General features: G+C 28.9%; 5 protein-coding genes across 12 annotated transcripts in view; 3 read left to right on the forward strand and 2 right to left on the reverse strand.

Annotated features, from left to right (window-relative positions):
- Window positions 1–2: 2 nt before the first annotated feature.
- LOC130667042 (uncharacterized) lies at window positions 3–3,412 on the forward strand. The gene is made up of 4 exons (XM_057468419.1): window positions 3–228; window positions 323–504; window positions 573–741; window positions 1,272–3,412. Exons 1-4 carry the CDS (start codon window positions 160–162, stop codon window positions 1,320–1,322), a joined length of 471 nt encoding a protein of 156 aa, XP_057324402.1. The 5' UTR covers window positions 3–159; the 3' UTR covers window positions 1,323–3,412.
- On the reverse strand, window positions 2,105–5,623 carry LOC130667239 (popeye domain-containing protein 3-like). The gene is made up of 7 exons (XM_057468733.1): window positions 5,602–5,623; window positions 4,442–4,809; window positions 4,203–4,360; window positions 4,032–4,134; window positions 3,832–3,954; window positions 3,586–3,748; window positions 2,105–2,172 (listed from the first exon to the last, which is right to left on the reverse strand). The coding sequence occupies exons 1-7, from the start codon at window positions 5,621–5,623 to the stop codon at window positions 2,105–2,107; spliced, it is 1,005 nt and encodes a 334-aa protein (XP_057324716.1).
- Window positions 4,665–10,526, reverse strand: LOC130667038 (E3 UFM1-protein ligase 1 homolog). 3 transcript variants are annotated; one of them, XM_057468414.1, is made up of 7 exons: window positions 10,287–10,526; window positions 9,625–10,202; window positions 9,414–9,560; window positions 7,246–8,616; window positions 6,218–7,170; window positions 5,602–6,067; window positions 4,665–4,803 (listed from the first exon to the last, which is right to left on the reverse strand). In XM_057468414.1, exons 1-5 carry the CDS (start codon window positions 10,364–10,366, stop codon window positions 7,025–7,027), a joined length of 2,322 nt encoding a protein of 773 aa, XP_057324397.1. In that variant the 5' UTR covers window positions 10,367–10,526; the 3' UTR covers window positions 4,665–4,803; window positions 5,602–6,067; window positions 6,218–7,024. The 3 variants fall into 3 exon arrangements, with proteins under 3 accessions (XP_057324397.1, XP_057324398.1, XP_057324396.1); XM_057468415.1 differs by having other exon boundaries at window positions 4,670–4,809; window positions 6,222–7,170; XM_057468413.1 differs by having other exon boundaries at window positions 4,670–4,809.
- On the forward strand, window positions 10,522–13,526 carry LOC130667039 (eukaryotic translation initiation factor 2D). Its single transcript, XM_057468416.1, has 9 exons — window positions 10,522–10,739; window positions 10,875–11,262; window positions 11,333–11,632; window positions 11,698–11,994; window positions 12,057–12,202; window positions 12,278–12,358; window positions 12,431–12,635; window positions 13,138–13,306; window positions 13,372–13,526. Exons 1-9 carry the CDS (start codon window positions 10,684–10,686, stop codon window positions 13,434–13,436), a joined length of 1,707 nt encoding a protein of 568 aa, XP_057324399.1. The 5' UTR covers window positions 10,522–10,683; the 3' UTR covers window positions 13,437–13,526.
- A 692-nt stretch (window positions 13,527–14,218) lies between these two features.
- LOC130666501 (cell adhesion molecule Dscam2-like) overlaps window positions 14,219–19,405 on the forward strand; it is a 56,865-nt gene continuing 51,678 nt past the window's right edge. For all 6 annotated transcript variants that reach the window (XM_057467545.1, XM_057467546.1, XM_057467548.1 and 3 more), the window contains exon 1: window positions 14,219–14,561. In XM_057467545.1, coding sequence (XP_057323528.1) covers window positions 14,432–14,561 — 130 coding nt within the window. In that variant the 5' untranslated portion in view covers window positions 14,219–14,431. The remainder of the gene's footprint in view (window positions 14,562–19,405) is intronic.

Here is a 19,405-nt window from a genome sequence, read left to right on the forward strand (position 1 = left end):
ATATACAGTTTGATTTTAGAAGTTCAAAGGAGTTGGAGTTGATAAAAAAAAAATAAAAATAAATAAACCAGCAAAATTTGAAATTTATTGCGTGTAAAATTAATTTTTGTTAGAATAATTATTAGTTACGTGTTAATTACTTTTAGTTTAATTTATAAAATGGATTTTGTGAATTTGACATCTCCTCACATGCTGTCTGATAATAAATTACGTGAAATATTAAGAGATGTATGTATTAAAGGTTATATTTTATTTATTTAATTAAATGCTGGTAACAATACTGAGTAATTAATAAAATAATAATTTAAATATTTATTTTCAGAGATGTATTGACATTAAAGATATTGAATTTATGGATAAATTGAAATTACTTGAAATATTTAAACGCATTGCAATGCCGATGCCGCAAAGAAAATATAATGATCAGAGATCATTAGGTAAAAAATTGTCTGATTTGAGATTAGCTAAAAATATAAAAATTTCTGATGATGATGAAACTAAGAGGTGAATTTATTTCAATTATTTATTCAAAATTTTTATTAAATAGTTTATTTAATTGTTAATATTTACAGTGAATTACTTGACAAATCATTTGAATCTGAGGATAAAAATAATTCAAACAAAAGTCCTAACAATGGGATTCTAAAATCACCAATTAATAAATTAAAGTCTGAACAAAACAGTATTCGGCTGTCAAATAATATTCATCAAGTATCAAATGATCAAAAAAGAAAGTACAATGTGTGTATTTTTAATTAAATTACTTAAGGGCATTATCAGACAGTGCCCCCCACTTTTTAAAAATATGCAATAATTTTCAACTGTCATAACCGTATCCAATTTTTATTAATTAATTAAAAAAAAATTAAAACGTTAATTGAAAAAAGGACATAGTCGTGATTTTGTTGAGATATAGAATTTGAAAAAAAATTACTTACAATTGATATAAATTTTAGCCAACAAAATTTAAAAATTCTAATTATAAAATTGACATGACGATTTTACTGAAATTTATTTAACGAATTTTGTTTAACTCCTAATTGATATCAAGTGTAAATAATTTTTTTTTTAATCTATACATCGGCGAAATTACGACTACGTTGTCCTTTTTTCAATTAATGCTTTAATTTTTTTTTAATTAATTAATAAAAATTGGATACGCTTATGACAGTTGAAAGTCATTGAAAATTTTTAAAAAGTGGGGGGCACTGTCTAAGAATGGCCTTAAATAATTAGTTTGTTTTGAATTTATAACTATTTTTTCCTTGCAGATGTCTCCAGATCAATCGCCAACAAAGCGTCAAAAAATTTCATGGCCTTAACCATACAATAATTATTTTTTAATCAAATCAAATTTATTTAAATTAATAATTTTTTTATTATAAAATAAATCGAGATACATTCAGTACATAATTAAAATTAATTTTATATATTTACGTTGAAATTAAATGACGGCATAAATAGTATTATAAAGAAATATAATTATAAGAATTTATATTATTTGTACATTGGGATTTATTTTAGTAATTATATCAACAGTAATTACAAAACACTTTTAATTTAAATTAACTCAAGAACATTAATTATAATAGTACGTTTGTTATTATAATATATATATATATATTTTTCTTTTTTTTTTTTATATCTTATCTGTGTTCCTGAAAACTGGCAAGCTAACAAGCGCTAAGACAAATACAATACAATTTCCGAAACATTTTAAAATTTATTATTTTTATTAATGCTAAATTCTTAAACATATATGTATATATACGTCCATTACGAGAAAATGTATAACAAATATACAAGAACAAAAAATAAAATAAAAATAACAAAAACATTATTTATGACTCGTTGCATTATATCAAATACTTAAGTATACATGGCACAAAATAATTTGGAAGCATTATAAATTTAAAATATTCACTGTACAAAAAACTAAATAATTAAAATCAAGGAAGATATATATATATATAATTGTTAATATTAATTATATTATCACTTATTAATAATATTAATTGTCGTTAATCACTGATGACGAGGAATGTTGTTTGATAAAATTGACTTGTTATTAATAATTACGCTGTGAATAACTAGTGAGTATATTTTAGACAGGTGTTTCATGATCAGTCTCTTCAATTCTTCCCAATCTCCAAGCGTTTGGATCTCCAGCAGCTAAAATTTTTATTTTATTATACATATTATTATTATTATTATATTTAAATATATGTGCTTTAATTTTATCTAATTAATTAGACAAACAATATTTACTTCTAGTATTTAAACTACAGAGGAGAGATGCTCACGATATTTTTATTAGTTTAAATTTAAATAAAAAAAATTTCAAACTTACCACAGTAATAGTATCTTATCCTAGGCAAACCTAGGCAAATAAAAAAAATAAATAAATCATCAATAAAATAAAATAATAATAATAATAATTATATTATTGTTAAATATAATGATATTAGCGTGATGAAAAACGTACTTGTTTAAAATAAATATTTATATGTATTCATTTTTATGTAAGACTTAAGCGTAGTACTGTACAATTTGGATAATAATAATAATAATATTAATAATAACAACAATTAAATCCAATAATCCATTTATTCAGCGCGCATTATGGATAGTAAATAAAAAGTATATGAAAAAAAAGGTCTTGGCGTAAACTATTTTATGGATTTAAAAAATATATTAAATAAAATAAATGTGACTGAGGCAGGGATCAAGTGACGGGTTTACTTTTTAACATCCACTTAACGTGTGTTTAATAATAAATAAATAAAAATAAGTTTGAAGAATAAAAAGGAGTGGAAATAACTCACCTGGATAAAACCGGGAAGAGAATAATGGAGTAACCCAGTGGCATTGACGTACGTATTTAATACACAGCGATGTACAGATTGATGTACCGAACATAAATTCAGATGAGGATCGACGAAATATAGATTTTTTAAAAATAATTTATTTTTTATGGGATATATTTACTGAATAATTAGGATTCTGATTGGGAGGAATTGTCATTGGTTGATGTTTTGGTATAAAGGGGAAGTACATAAGGCGCGTGAAGATGGTTTAGGTGATGCAGTGCGTTGTTCAACACATCAGGGCTCGTATACAGCAGCGGCACTCTCTCCTCTACCCAAATCAAAACCAAAAAAATACCAACTAAATTATAAAGATGACAATGCATGATTTTTTTTTTTTTTTTTTTTTAATGTACATTGATGTGTGTAAAACTAAATAATAATAATTTAAAATCAATACAAATTAGCTTTAATTTTATAAAGAGCAAATTATAAATTATAAGCAATAATTACATTAAGCTAAATAACATTTGGAACGTGCAGAGTAAACAGGATTTATTTATAAATTTAATTCAGTTGTATTGTGAATTATTAAAACATGCTAATGACGAGATAATGATTGCTAATGAATTTTCAAAATAAATATAATTTGCAACATAATTTAATTTAAAATTTTGTGTTTTACTATTTTAATTTTACGAAATTTACCGTTTATTTCTCACTACCTAAATGTTTTAACTTTTTATACTTTTTTTTTTAAATAAAAATATTTATTTACCTTGAAGTTGACGACTTATAAGGGCCGTGATTCCGTGATTGTCGGACTTTTTGACAACAAACAATTTAGTATCGGAATCGTTTTCTATATTTCCAACTCCGCCTAGTCCAACGACTTGACCGTTTTGGTGTTGATGATTACCAGCTGCCATTGTTTCACTTACCTAATAAATATAAAAAATTTTTAACTGTCAAAGTTAATAATTACTTTTAAAAATTAAATACTTACTTGCATTAATTTTTTTACAACATCTCTACCTAGTATATGATCAAAAACTGCTTGTAAAAATTGATCTGTCATTATACTCAGTTTTAATTTATCTCTATGCCAAAGTAATATTCTAGAGTCTTCCATTGCCGTTATTGATACCTTTGATATTCCATATAATATAAATATTAAGTATCATTATAATTTGTCTTAAATAAAATAAAATAAAATTTATTTACTTGAAAATATTCATCTGTTGATACTCCAAACCATTCAGGTGAGTCGAGAAATTGATGAGGGAAGACAATGTGAAGTGCTCTACCATTTTGTGATACAACAAGTCTATAAAAAAAAATTAAATTAAATTAAATTAAAAAATAAATGAATCAATAGCTAATTTGATAACTTACTTTCCCGATAGTACTAAAGACAGTGAATCAACTTTAGTTGATTTTTCTTGTGCATAAACTTCTTGATACTTTAAAGGTCTGATGGCTTTCATACAATTCAATACTTTTTTAAATTGATGTCTCGATACTCGTAATGGTTGGAATACTGCTGCATAAACCTTGTAAAATAAATATCATTAACGTATATATATTTAAATAATTATTAGAGTAATAATAATAATAATGATGAATGTCTCTACCTCTTCAACTTCCTTTGAAAATTTAATAGGTCTCAAACGATAAAGTAAAGTGCAAACATGGACAAAATTAATGGCTACAAAGAGACCATTCCACATGGCAGCATCCAGCCAGCAGACTATGGTCCATCCCCATAGCGCGAGAAATGCACAACCAATTAATAATGTGCATCTCAAATATAATACACCGTGTATACCACTTGGAGCTAAATGCGACAATAAGAAAAATGCATTTGCTAGTTGAAAGTAGATGTGATTAACATAAATTCCACGGTAGGGCTGGCAAGTAAGAGCTCCGCTTAAAAATGATGGAGGCACTGTTGGTGGATAAGGATACCCAGACTCATGACTCACCATCGACAAACCTGCATCTTAAATCAAACATTAGATTTTTTTTATTTTTTATTAATTATAAATGACCTTTTATCTATCACGTAAGAATATATAATTGAGTACTTAATTAATATTTCAAGTACTAAATTCTAAATTCAACCTTTTGTCGAAAAATTATAAATAAATATCGATTATTTTTAAATTGCCAACTAATAGTGATTAATAATTTTTAAACAGGGGTTGGATCCTGGTAGAGAATAATCGGGTATCTTACCCTAAATCAATATAAAAAAAAATTTATCAGAAAGCCATAAGTTTTTAAGCTGCATAATTTACTCGATAGTAAATAAATATGATCCTGAAGTTAGCAGACATTTAAAAATTTTTGAATTTTCGGATTTCAACAAATCAATTGCAAAAAAATGAAATAAAAATATGCACACGTAGAAAATTTAAAAAACTACAGGTGCAATTTTTTCAAAAAATTTTTTTTTATGTTTTATCATCTAAAAAAAAAGTCTAAAAATTATTAGACTTCTGCTAACTTCAGTATCATAAATAAATTATGATACTGAAGTTAGCAGACGTCTAACAATTTTTTGATTTTTTTTTAGACGATAAACCAAAAGAAAAAAAATATTTGAAAAAATTGCACCTGTAGTTTTTTAAATTTTCTACGCGTGCATATTTTTATTTTTTTTTTTCTTCGAATTTAATTGTTAAAAATAAAATCTAAAAATTTTGAATTGTCTGCTAACTTCAGGATCATAAATAAATTTTTAGATAATAAGTAAGTGTAAATATATAAAATAAATAAATAAAAAAATTACCAGGATTGACGACAGAAGTCATATTGGTACATTTATGATCAGTATTTTCCGATGCCTTGAGAATGTCTTGCGGTGTATCGGCATCCTTGGAAAGACGGGGTACGGCGGCATCAGTTACATATGCATTAACACATATATGACAAAAAAATAAAAATAAAAGTAAACATGTTGCAGAGATACGAGAGTCTCTGCAGATGCCTTCCTGGCATTTTTTTTGGTATAAATGCATCCACATACCCGCATTAGGACACAATTAAACTTTTACACTTTCGTTATTATCGTATCTAAAATAATTACTCCGTCTCCAAATTTATCAATTAAATAATTTTTTAATTATTTATAATAACAATTGTTTATTTAAGACAATCCACTTGACAATCGACACTCCACAGTTGTTATCCAATAGCTTTGTTGTGCATTGCCATCTCCATGGACAATATTTTTTTATTATCATGATTCAATCATCCTAAAAATTTTATAATTTTAAAATAACCACTGAGTTTCTCCAATAATAAAATTTTAAAAATACCACTGAGTAAATTAAAACGGTGAAGTAAATAAATATATATTTTAATTAATAAAACCTTTTATTTAAATCAATAAATACCAGACTTACATACAGGATTGTTTGAACATGGTGTTGGTGTAGGTGTCCGTACTCCATTTCAAGGATTTAAAATCTCTTTAAAACGACTTGCAAATCTTTTAAATTATCATACCAGTTATTATTTTATTACAATCACTTTCAGCTCGTTTATTTTAACTTGAAACAATAAAATATTTTTACAATCCGATAAATCGGTATAAATATTGCGAAAAATTATAAAATTAAAAAACACAATGCACAAAAATGGTAGGACATAAAACGTTGCACGAAATCTTTGACACTAAATTTTTAAATAAAATCAAACTCATTGTTTTTTTTTATTTAGTTTTATAATTAAATTATTATATATCTATTTATATACATATATTATTTTTTGTGTTCAAGAGCTGGTAATTTATTCAAAGGAACTGGTTTTGATGTAGATTTAAAAAAAAAACAAATGATATATTTTATTATAATAAATAATGTATTGAGATATTGCCGAAAGTAGTTGCTTTTATAGATGGGCAAAACTGTGTCGGTCCTTGACTTTAAACGTCTATGCATCTATCGGTGACCCACATGGACTCTTTTCCATTTAAATATATAGATATATATTTTATCCAGGTACGCGTGCGCTAAAATTCCGATTTTATCTTCAAACGGATACAGGTAAAATTTTTGTCACCATATCTATCGCCATTTTCAAATGGTAAAAATTAAATCTTTGCCAATTGCTTATAATTAAATTATAATATAAATGATTGACGCCAGTAAAAAAATTATATTTGTTTATTTCATAATAAAAAAAAAAAAAACGAAAAACAGTTTTTAAAACTATTCATTTTTATTGTCCGAGTTTTTAATTTGCTCTTTGAAACTGTAGGCAATGTCTTTTAATTTTTCCAATCCATCAGTTAATAATTTTCGTGTCTCTTCTTTTGTTGTCGAGTCATTGGAACTCAATAATTCTAATACATGATCTGCAAAAATAATAATTATTTTAATTATTAGTATAATCGATACTTAAAAATTAATTAATTTACAAAACAACTTGCCGTGATAGTCTGTAAGCAGAGTAGAAGTGGTAGGAATTAAAAATGATTGAAGAAATGATAAAATAGAGGAAACATGTCTGCCGGACATGTGAAGAGCGCACTGAGTAGCGGCAGTAAATAAAATACTCGTCGTTAAATGAAGAGCCAGAGCTGGATCTTCGGTATCTTTTAATTCTTCAAGCAACGCTTGTCTGTGACCAAGTATGACAGCTTTCTCCCGTTTCTTGTCGAATTTTTTTAGAATTAAACAACAGGCAGCCATCGCTGGCTCAGCCGAATTTAATAATTCTTCAATGGAACCTTTTATCACAGCTTTGTTGACATTGTCCAGCTCATCTCTAATGTCATCAGGCAGCTCGACAATCATTTTCTGCCGTGATTCCGTCGTTAAATTATCTGAACATTGTAAAACATTTTGCACAGCCGCTAATTTTAGTAACTCGTTTATGAAATCAGTACCCAATGTCTTGATTAAATATTTTGTCAACGAGTTAACGGTATCTTTGCTCCCTATGCACTTTATTCCTTTATCAAAAACACGAATATTTGTAATCAGCATATTTAATTTATCTTCAACATCACTGAAGTTAGTTGTCTTAGTTGCCTGAGCGAATTTCTCAGCCAATGTCAGTGCGAGTTTATTTAATTTCGGGTGAAAATAATTCGTCAACTCATCAACAAGTTCTTCAACGTCTGATAAATTTTCATATCTATTCAATTCACTTTTCAAATCGTCAACGGAAAATAATATTAATTCAAATTTGTCTGACCCTTTGGACCCTCTGTTATCATCATCATCATCATAATCATTGTCATTATTTTTTCCTTGATAATATTTTTTCTTAGTCGACTTTGTTTTAGTTTCTCTTCCCTGACTACCACCCCCAGCTTTGCCACTGGCGGCTTTTTTTCTGCGATCATCTTTCTTGCTGTTACCCTCAAATTTATGACTTTCAATATTTTTGCTCGTTTTTATTTTACTTTCAGCGACATGCTGCAACCACTTGCCGCTGTCAACAGCCTCCTTGGCTTTTAATTCAGCGATTGACTCAAGTTTGTTATTCAAATCATTCATAAAAGCTTCAGAAGCAATAACAGTTGTAATGAAAATATGAAAATTTTTTTTCAAACGTTTCAATGCGTCTTTTAAAAGTATCTCGATATCCTCGGGAGTAAAAACAGAGGGAAGGAGAGGATAGATGTCGACAAATGAGTTTGTCGCAATAACTTCTTCAATATTAGCATCTATTTGATCAATAATTGCTGGACCTACTGCAACACTCTCCAGTAATATTGGGGTGTTTTGTGAAAAGTGACGTTTTATATAACTTTTACCATCATTTATTCCAAGACGAGTGAGCGCATCGTATTCTGTTAATTAAATTAGTAAAGTTGTTAATATTTTGTGTAACAAAAATGATAATGATTTTATTAATTGAATACACTAATGCAAAAAATTAAAGGAGCAGAAAAATTTTATAAATTTTTTAGTGATTTTTGGAAGGCTGTAACTTGGTGAAAAAAAATCGTATCAAAAATTTAAAAAAAGCATTCTATAGCTTGAAATCTCTAGTTTAAGTGTATTTTTTTCAAAATTTTTTAAAAGCTCCGATTATTGCGCAAACATGAGAAATACCGCGAGCCAAAAAATTTCTAAATTTTTTTTTTTTTTTCCGAAGAGCCCACGGACCGCGGAAAAATTCTTTCAACTAAACGAATGCATACATCGTTTAGCAAATTTATTTAGCTTCAATTTGGTTTTTTTTTTAACCTCGTAGGACGATTTGTCGCAGAGATATCAGCCTTCAAACAGAAAATGATCCTTTTGGCTTTGATCTTCGATATTTCAGGTACCAATGATCGCACAGAAAGTTGAAGGGCGGCGTTGAAAACTTGAATAAATTCCCTACAAGACCCTGTCATCATTTTTTGAAAAAAAAAAATTTTTTTTATTTTTAACATCCATTAGAAGAAAGTACAAAAAAATGACTTTTTTTGGTTTTTTAGTAAATCAACCGCTACTCTGCTTTTTTTAAATCAACCGCTATAAAATGCTTTTTTTTAATTTTCGATACGATTTTTTTTCACCAAGTTACAGCCTTCCAAAAATCACTAAAAAATTTATAAAATTTTTCTGCTCCTTTAATTTTTTGCATTAGTGTAGTTACCTAAGTATCCATTTTGTTTGTAGAAATTATCAACCCACTCTGATTGAGTTTTTGTATAAATTGTTGGTACATATAATCCACTATTTATCTGCTTGCTGGTTAAAACACCAGGAGTTTCTCCAGCATTGTGAAGGTCATCAAAAATAGCTAGATAAAACAAATTAGAAATAAAGAAATATTTAAAAAATAAATTAGTCATGAGGTAACTTACTAAAAAAAATTCTTTCTGGAACGGCGCATTGTCCCAAAATAGCAGTGAGAGGTGTAGGTCTTGTGATAGCAATAAGTGCACCGCGAACTTTGCATTTATTACGAGCGATAAAATTATCAGTATAAAAAAATTTCGGGTCCTGTTTATCTTGCTGTCCGTGAATTGATTTACCCAGTGATTTTTCAACTAATGATTGTAAAAATTCAGCCGGTAAATCGTAATGAATTGTTAATTCAGCAATATTGATGTGTCCAGCTTGAACCAATTTATCATTTATTTGGGTGACTATTTTGGTCATATAACTCCGGTCAATCAATTGACCTAGTATTATTTTAACACCTTTGTCATGTTTTTCAATTTCATTGGCTATTTTTGATACCTGAGTAAAATCAACATTAAGTATTTTTGTCAATTTAACTAAATCAATTCGACCACCACTTATGTATAATTCATCTCTTATTTCTTTTTCAAGATGTTGTGGTGTTATGTATTCTTTTCCATCAGCTGTAAATACAACATTTAATAAATTTGATTCAATCAACTTTGTTATTATTTCAACGCAATTTCTTTCAGACAACCTGTTAATAAATTTATTTTTTTTAATATTTTTTTTATATTTCATTAAACTAAAAATTTTTAAAAATTTAAATATATATAATTACTTGAGTAATGTTGAACTAAGTTGAGCTTTCTGAAAGTCAGCAGCCAACCTCTTTACTTCATCCCAATCACCTGAGCTCATTTTTATTATTATTTACAATAAATAATATTTATATTATTAATTGATGATTTATTAATAAACAAATAAATAATTTATTAGAGTCAGAAACAGCTGGTGTTTCTGATGTTTCTGGTTAAAGCCAACTTGTAGCCACTTGTCACCCTGTCACCTTCGTATGGACAATCAGAGACATCTACAAGGTACACGTGATAATCACAACAACAACATCGTATGATTGAAATTACAAGTTTTTGTATTTATTATTTAATAAATATGTTATTTTGTTTTTTAAATTAATTTATTATTTATCACGTGATTTCTAAAATAAAATTCTAACAATGTTTCTGAAACCTGTCAAAGTTAAGTCAAACAATCAACTAAAAGGAACCGAGAGGTTAGTTTTCATTTATTTTTATTTAAATAATTAAACGTCATTGGATTTTAAATTTAAATTTAGACTTTTATTATTTCAAACATGAAATTGTTTAAACTTTTGGATAATTTAATTTAATTTAATTTTTAATTACAGAAAAAAATTATGTGAAGATGTTGTGAGTGCATTCCCATCACTGACTGACAGTGACGTACAAAATTTATTACCAAAAAAGGAAGCAATAAGTTTCATGAAAGTGGTAACGCACAGTGGAGAAATATGCAAATTATATTGTGTTGCTAAAATTCCAATGTTTTTCCAACTCGACCAGTCAACAATCCCGTTGTTTCCAACAATTTACACGCTATGGCAGCATCCGAATTTACTGTACACATTCAAAACTCATAGGTCAGTTATACCAAAGCTAGCGAGCGGTGCCAGTTTGATGTTACCAGGTGTTATACTAGATGGACCACCGACATTTCGTTCTTATGGTAAACTAGAAAAAAATACTCCTGTTTCAGTCATCACTGAAGACAATATTGTAAGTGATTATAAAAATAATAATTGACCTAGTAAGTAAGTAAGTAAATAAATAAATAATTTAATTGAAGGCAGCAGTAGCCGTTGGAGTTACGTCACATTCCTCAGAAGATATGTACATGTCTGGTGGTCGTGGTAAATGTGTTGATATTTTGCACGTTATCGGTGACATGATTTGTCAGTTAGGAAAACCACCAGCTAGACCTCAGCTAGATCCTGCGCCTGAAAAAATTGATGAGACCACTGATAATCAGGACTCCAATGAATCAATTGACGTCTCTGATAACAAACTAGATTCTGCTGATGCTAAGGAATTGACTGAGTCAATAAATACAACAGACAATGAAAATAATAGCAATGAGACAGTGCAGGTATAAATTATTTCTTAAACATTTTATTTAAGTAAATAAATATTTGATAAATATTTTCATCACAGACTAATGAAGAAACTCTGGATTTAATTGATGAAGAAGTTGATCCTGTTAAAGAAATGGATAAATTATTGGAGTACTGTTTTTTGAAGGCATGCAAAGTTCTAAAAAAAAGTGAATTACCGCTGCTTAGTTCGAGCTTTTTTAAAAATCATCTGATAGTCGCGTGCCCTTCGGGTCAGGTTGTTGATATTAAAAAATCAAGTTACAAAAAATTGTCAGTATTTCTTGCAGATATGAAAGCTAAAGGTGTTATTGATACGACGATACTCAAAGGAGTTGAAAGTATTACATACATTAAGGTACTTGATTTAATTTAAGCTTTATAAATTGTCATATTATTTAATATATTTAATTTAATTAGACTGAGCATTCATTATTGAAAGAATTAGTTATCAACGAATCAGCAGAAGCATCGCAATTAAATAAATCTTCAAACACGCCAGTTGTTGCTGAATGTTTTAAAGTTACTGCTGATGTTCTTCCAGTGCTTTCTAAATTTGGCTACGAGTACGTATTTATTATTATTATTATTAATTATATTTTTAATAATAATCGTCTTTACAAAAAATAAATAATCAATAGGAAAGGAGACGTAATGAAACGCCCGGAAATTCGCAAGTGTTTTACTGAATACGTTAAGAAAGAAAATCTCCAGGACGGAAAGTAAAATGAATATTTAATATGAGTATTGAAATATGTATGAGGATTGATATTTATTATTATTTTTTTTTTCAGGATATTGAAAATAAATCCACAACTGGCTGATATTTTACGAACAAAAGAGAGTGTACTGACATTAACGATGGAAGATGGAATAAATAAATTCATTGGACGAATGACTCACACTCACGAAATCACTGTTGCTGGTACAAAGTTATTGCATACAGGAAAACTAGAGCCCATTGATATCACTGTAGCCTCGCGTTGCAATAATAAAAAGGTAAATATTTAAATACTGAATCTAGTATTAATACACTGTAAAAAGAGCGGTGTTAAAAATGGACTCATTTTTACTCCGCCCGGTGTTAAAATAAAATTACACCGGTGTAGGAGGAGTAATACACTGGTGTAAAAAATACCGGTGTTAAAGCGGGGTAACCGGAGTAAACGCGGAGTAAACGCGGAGTGATACCGGTGTAAAAGCGGAGTAAGTAAAAATATTCACAAAATAAAATATTTTAACATCGGTAAAGAATATCTACACCGGCGGCGGCGTTATTTTAACACCGGTCTAGAATATTTACACCGGCAGCGGTGTTATTTTAACACCGGAGAATTTTTTTTAACACCGGTACAGAATATTTACACCGGCAGCGGCGTTATTTTCACACCGCTTTCGGGGGTAAATTTAACACCGATAATTTTAACACCTACACCAATTGGACTTACCCCGGTGATTTTTTACAATGTAATAAATAACAATAATAATAATTTAAAAATAGGTTACTCTAGTCAACAATTTAGAAATGTTTGGGATAAAACTTGATGAGTTTAGTAAAGAGTGCCAAGTAATTGGTGCAAGTGCAACGATAACTGACATACCGGGTAAAAAAACTCCCAGTGTACTCGTCCAAGGAAATCAAGTTCTTTATGTGTATAAATTATTAACCGGTATGTATTTGTCTCTAACTGAATACCAAATAGTAACTGAAAAAAAAATAATTTTTAAATTTCAGATAAGTATCGGATAAATAAAAATTACATTAGAGGCCTGGAGTTTGCACCCAAGAAGCGGAAATAAATTTATAAATTATTAAACATTAATCTATTATAAAGTTTCGATTAAATAAATGAAACGTAAATTGTACAAAATGTTTATGTTGTTAAAGTTTTTAAGTATTGAACAAAGTGAATTGATTTAATGTATAAAGTAAAATGTAAGTTAGCTTGTCTCCAAAGCAAGTTGCACTCAAGTTTATAGTTTCCAGATAGGAAAACGGAAATATCTTTGGTGGTCTGACTTGTTAGAGGTTGTGGAGCGAAATGCGCGATGTTGTTTTCCATTAAAACTAGTAACGTTGTATGGTGGTTTCCAAGTTATATTAACTAATGAACCTCTGAAATTCGACTTATCCTTTAAACATACTCTTACTATACTATATAATACCCCTTACTGTATACATATAAATATATATGTATATAACTGTATACAGATAGAACATAGAGATAGAGAATTAAATTGAATTACTCGAGGGATGATAAACTAATTTTATTGTTTAGAAGAAAAATGAAAGCACATTACAGTTTGTAAAGTAATGGATTGAGAGAGATAGTAGCGGTAGGTTGAATTGCCAGCGCTGCTACTGTCGGTGTTGATTCTGGTGATACTCCTGTTGGCTGCTACTCCTGATGCTCCTGATGCTTCTTGTCATCCTCTTGCTCCTTGCGGTTGAGCTTATAAGCTCTCTTTGGGGAAGTTGAAGAAGGGGTTAAACGAACAGTCGAACAAGCCCGAGAAATACCGGGCGCATGCGACCAGAGCTTTAGATACTCGGTTCAACGACAGTCTTTCATGGGCGCTCATTGTGCGAGGTCCAAAGTAAGCCCCTATTTAAGTGGCTCTGCACTTTCAAGGGGTTGCTTTTTTTTAGTACCCATAATTTATTATTCATTTACTCGTGCGTTAATTTTTTTTATTTTTATTTATTTACTCGAAGCTAAACAAAAAATTGACAAATAAGTTTATTGACCAGTGAATTTAATTTATTTATTTATGTGTAAATATAATTAATCGCGATGCCGCGTGAGCTGAGACTGTGTACAAGTTTTAAAAAAATAAAACGTAACGTTCACACCGCGCACAATATTAGATCCCACGTGGATCTTTTCCTCGTGTTCATCAATCTACTTTTAATACTTACCCCAAGTAAGTTTTACTCTTTATTATATTTATTTATTTCTATATAAAATATATGCGCATATGAATATTGATAATACGTTAATGAACCTGTCAGATCAAGTACTTTTATCCGTCAATCATTCCTTGCTTCTCATATAGTTTTGTTTTCGTTCTTTTTATGATTTTGACGGGACTCTGATTGCTTGTCACTCAATCTCCATTCATTTAATTATTTTATAATTATTAATCCGAGTGGTAAATATAAATATAGATAACACTTTGTCGACGTTTAACAACTTAAAAATTTTTTTTCATCTATGAAAATTAACATGTTTTTAAAATTTTGTCCTACATAAAATTTTTCCACAATAGTCATCTGGGAATGGGCAAGTAAAAAGTTAACTTTTACATTTAACTTATAAATGGTCAAGTAAAAACTTTTTGCTGAATATTTTTCATTCATATTTTATCGTATAACTGATCATTTATAATATTTATTAGTTAAAATATATTATTAATGTACAAAGTTGGTTAAAAAATTGATAAATTGGATTATGAGCTTACCCGAACTACACAAAAGCCAAACAAAATGAAGCTTTTAAATACACCCGGAAACCGGATGTATTATCCCAACTAAAACAAGTTGCTGAAATTAATATTAATTTCGTTGATCTTTACTCATTTTTTTTTAATATCCTGTTTCTAACTCATCTAGTTATAATTACAAATAAATTTTATATAGAAAGTTTTTTTTTCACTATACGCGTTAGTTTGTAATAAAGTCCCAGTTATAGACCTTTGATAATAATAAATTTAACTCAACACTAAAGTTTCAAAGTGATAGTCATTAAAATAATATACTTTCATTATAACTTTACAAATATTTCCAAGCTTTAATAATCAATTATAACTACACTGTAAAAAATTACCGGGGTAAGTCAAATCGGTGTAGGTGTTAAAATTATCGGTGTTAAATTTACCCCCGAAAGCGGTGTGAAAATAACGCCGCTGCCGGTGTAAATATTCTGTACCGGTGTTAAAAAAAATTCTCCGGTGTTAAAATAACACCGCTGCCGGTGTAAATATTCTAGACCAATGTTAAAAAAAATTCTCCGGTGTTAAAATAACACCGCTGCCGGTGTAAATATTCTGTACCGGTGTTAAAAAAAATTCTCCGGTGTTAAAATAACACCGCTGCCGGTGTAAATATTCTAGACCAATGTTAAAAAAAATTCTCCGGTGTTAAAATAACACCGCTGCCGGTGTAAATATTCTGTACCGGTGTTAAAAAAAATTCTCCGGTGTTAAAATAACACCGCTGCCGGTGTAAATATTCTAGACCGGTGTTAAAATAACGTCGCCGCCGGTGTAGATATTCTTTACCGGTGTTAAAATATTTTACTTTGTGAATATTTTTACTTACTCGATCACTGCACTTGTTAATAAATAATATTCTTTATTAATTTTCATAGAGAACTGACATTTTTTGTGTTTTATAATCTTTAAAGTTAATACTCCAAGCGGACGGAATTTACCCCGCTTTTACTCCACTTTTACACCGGTTACCTTGATTTTACACCGATATTACTCCGTTTTTACACCGGTTACCCTGATTTAACACCGGTATTTTTAACACCGGTGAATTACTCCTCCTACACCGGTGTAATTTTATTTTAACACCGGTCGGAGTTAAAATGAGTCCATTTTTAACACCGCTCTTTTTACAGTGTATAAGTTATAACTTTTTATAGTTATTTTTACATAGCATACGTGGAATATTTAAATAGATGTTGGCTGGCTATTTTTTATAATAAAATTAATACCAAAATATGTTGGGCATCTCATCAATACAACAGAGTTTATATTCATATAAATTTGCATAAAGTAATGCGATCTTGTATTCTAGTTATTCTATGTGAGTTGAGGTTTGTTGTGTTTGCATACAATACAAACCCAATTACGAATTTGAATCCAAGAATAGGATACTCTACTCTTTACTCTCTTGCTCTCTGTACAAGTAAATGCGACATTTTGTTTAATTTAAAAATATATATAAATAAATTAAAATAGAAAATATGTCATTTGAATTTTTATAGCCAATATATATTTGATTTAAAAACAGATATTTCTACTTGGTGGTATTGTTTTATTAGGTAACATAAACATCAATTTAAATTGGTTAAAATGCGAATAAATTTAATTATTTTACATCAAATACTACATTCAATTAATATGTAAATTAACGAAAATATTTGCAAATTCACGTATTTCGAGCTTTGACACTGTCATATCCGATATAAAAAAAAAAACAAAAAAAAACACCTCAAATAAAATTTATATCATGAATATGACGTACAGTTTTAATTGGATTATTTTTAAATCAAAGCTAAAGTTGATGAATTTATTGCAACCAAAATAACAAAAGTAAAAAATCGCACTTTTAATTACTTAAGAAAATAATATAATTAAATAAATGGATTTTTTTTATATCGAACAAGTATTTGGTGAATAAAAAGACTGCTGTTCTTTTAGCGTAATCTTAAATTTCAATTAAGAGAAATTTCAATAAAAAAAAAAGAAAAAAGAAATAAACGGATAACAGCAATACAAGTGTTGACGACGTGACTGCATTTTTCTCGATTAATTGAACTCATTGAACGGTGCAATGGTAAACGGCGTTTTATAATTGAGTGGAAATCTTCCTCCGGATGATAACCGATTCCACAGTTTGTCTTTCCTCTCGATAACAGGTCAATGAGCACATCTGTCGTGATTCTCTTATTTTATATATTTATATTTTTATTTTTTCTGTCATTTACTTATTTTACCAGCATTTTATTTATTTATTTTTTTTTATTGTTTTATTATGAACTAGATGCCTAGCCACTGATGACCTCGAGCAAGATAGAGTTATGTAATAACAGCACAGTTATGTATGTAAACAATAGAACAGTACATAGAGCATGTATATGTAAGTTAAGAGTATACATAACATAGGTATATATCACTAATGTAAGAGAAGGTACATATATGTTACTGCTGAGCACAGCACAGCACAGCAATGCACTCAACTCTGGGCAACAGCCTCAGCTATATAGTCCTTCCTATTCCCCAGTATTCCTCCGACTCCAACTCCGGGTCCGACTCCTGGTAGCAGTTTCCCGGCTATCCTTATCGGGACTACCGGGCTGTATAAATCAAAGTGTTTATTCAAGGCATAGGGGCTGATGGTGAGAGACGCGGGTGTGTTCGTGGCTAATAATCACCACCTGCCAGTACCTCATCTATTTTATTCCCATATTAGTTTTTTTTTTTTTTTATTTGTTATTTTCTTCATTCTCTTTTTGCCTGTGCAATATAGGGGAGAGTGGGGCAGAGCGGCCCCCTGAAATTTTGACCAAAAAAAAAATTTTTTTTTTTTTCGACTAATTACTATAAATCCGATATGTTTGCGCATTTTTACCCCTACGCATGACATTTGGGGCAAAATGGACAAGCCCAAAATTTTGAAAAAGTGATTTTTTCATATTTTTATCGTCAAATTAAAAAAAAATTATTATAATTCCACATTTCTAGCCCTACGCATAACACCTGGGGCAAAATGGACCAGCCGAAACTTCCGAAAAAATTATTTTTTCATATTTTTCGGCCGTTTCTCTATGTAAGAGGCAAATTTGGTCACTAAAAATTTATAAAAATTAAATTTTTTTTTTTAGTTGATAAATTTTTGAAATAAAGTAAAATTATAGAATTGATTTTTTTTTTATTAAATAACAATTAGTAATTAAGGTAATCGAGAGTGAACGATTTTTTACGCTTTAAAAAATTTTTTTCGAGTAATATAAAACCAAAAATATTTGTCAAGAGAAAGAAATACATTCTTAATGATGAAAACAATTTAAAAAAAAAAAAAACGAAAAAAAAATTTTTTTTTATCACTTTTTGAAGGGGAGCCCACAAAAAAAAAAAATTTTTCAGAATTTTGGTAAAATGTCCATAAATTTATTCGAAATAGGACAAAAGTAAAGTGATCTTATGGTTGAAAGCCACAAAAAATAATAATTGGCTTAGGGGACCGCTCTGCCCCACCCTCCCCTATTTAGACTTTAAGGATCATAATAAATAATAATAATAATAATGATGATGAAAGGGTAGGAAGAAAGATTTGTTTTTAATAGACCGAATTTACTTTCAATAGCATTTATAAAACGGTTGTATAAAAGGAAATGTTAATTGGGATATAGAGGGGATTGTAAGCGATTATTATTCGTTTTGCTTCGTCTCTCTTTGTCGATGGTTAAAAGAAGACTAGAGAGAACGGTAGAGGGTGGCCAAAGAGAGAGAGAGTGAGGGTCGTTCATACAACTGCCTGTTGATTTTCGTACTATAGAGAGAGGAATATGTCGATATGTAATCTACATTCGCAGATATACATGTATATTTATTTGCAAATAAATGTTATGGGATAAAAAAAAATATAGTGGAATATAAACTCAAGTTTATAAAAACAAATATTGTCGATTAGGTAAATGAATAGGTGAATTATACGATTATTTTTTTTTTCCATTATTAACAAGCACTCTTTGTTTGTATTTATTGTTGTATAAATGAAAAACAAGTCTGGATCAATGAGTTGATGCAAGAGATTTGGACGCAAGTTTTAAAAATTATTTTTTTATTTTATTTATTTATTTTTTTTTACTTTCAAATGAAATAAAAACTTTTTGCTTGATCTTAAAAATACGAGCCACGTTTTCCCATTAATCTTGCTTCTTTTCAACGTCTCGGTTTTCTCTTTCTCTCTTTTACTTTTCGCGTTATTTTATTTTTTACTATTTTTTTCATTTCTTTTCACCACTTCCATTAACTCC

The sequence above is a fragment of the Microplitis mediator genome, chromosome 4 (assembly GCF_029852145.1).
Source record: "Microplitis mediator isolate UGA2020A chromosome 4, iyMicMedi2.1, whole genome shotgun sequence".
Lineage (NCBI taxonomy): Eukaryota > Metazoa > Arthropoda > Insecta > Hymenoptera > Braconidae > Microplitis > Microplitis mediator.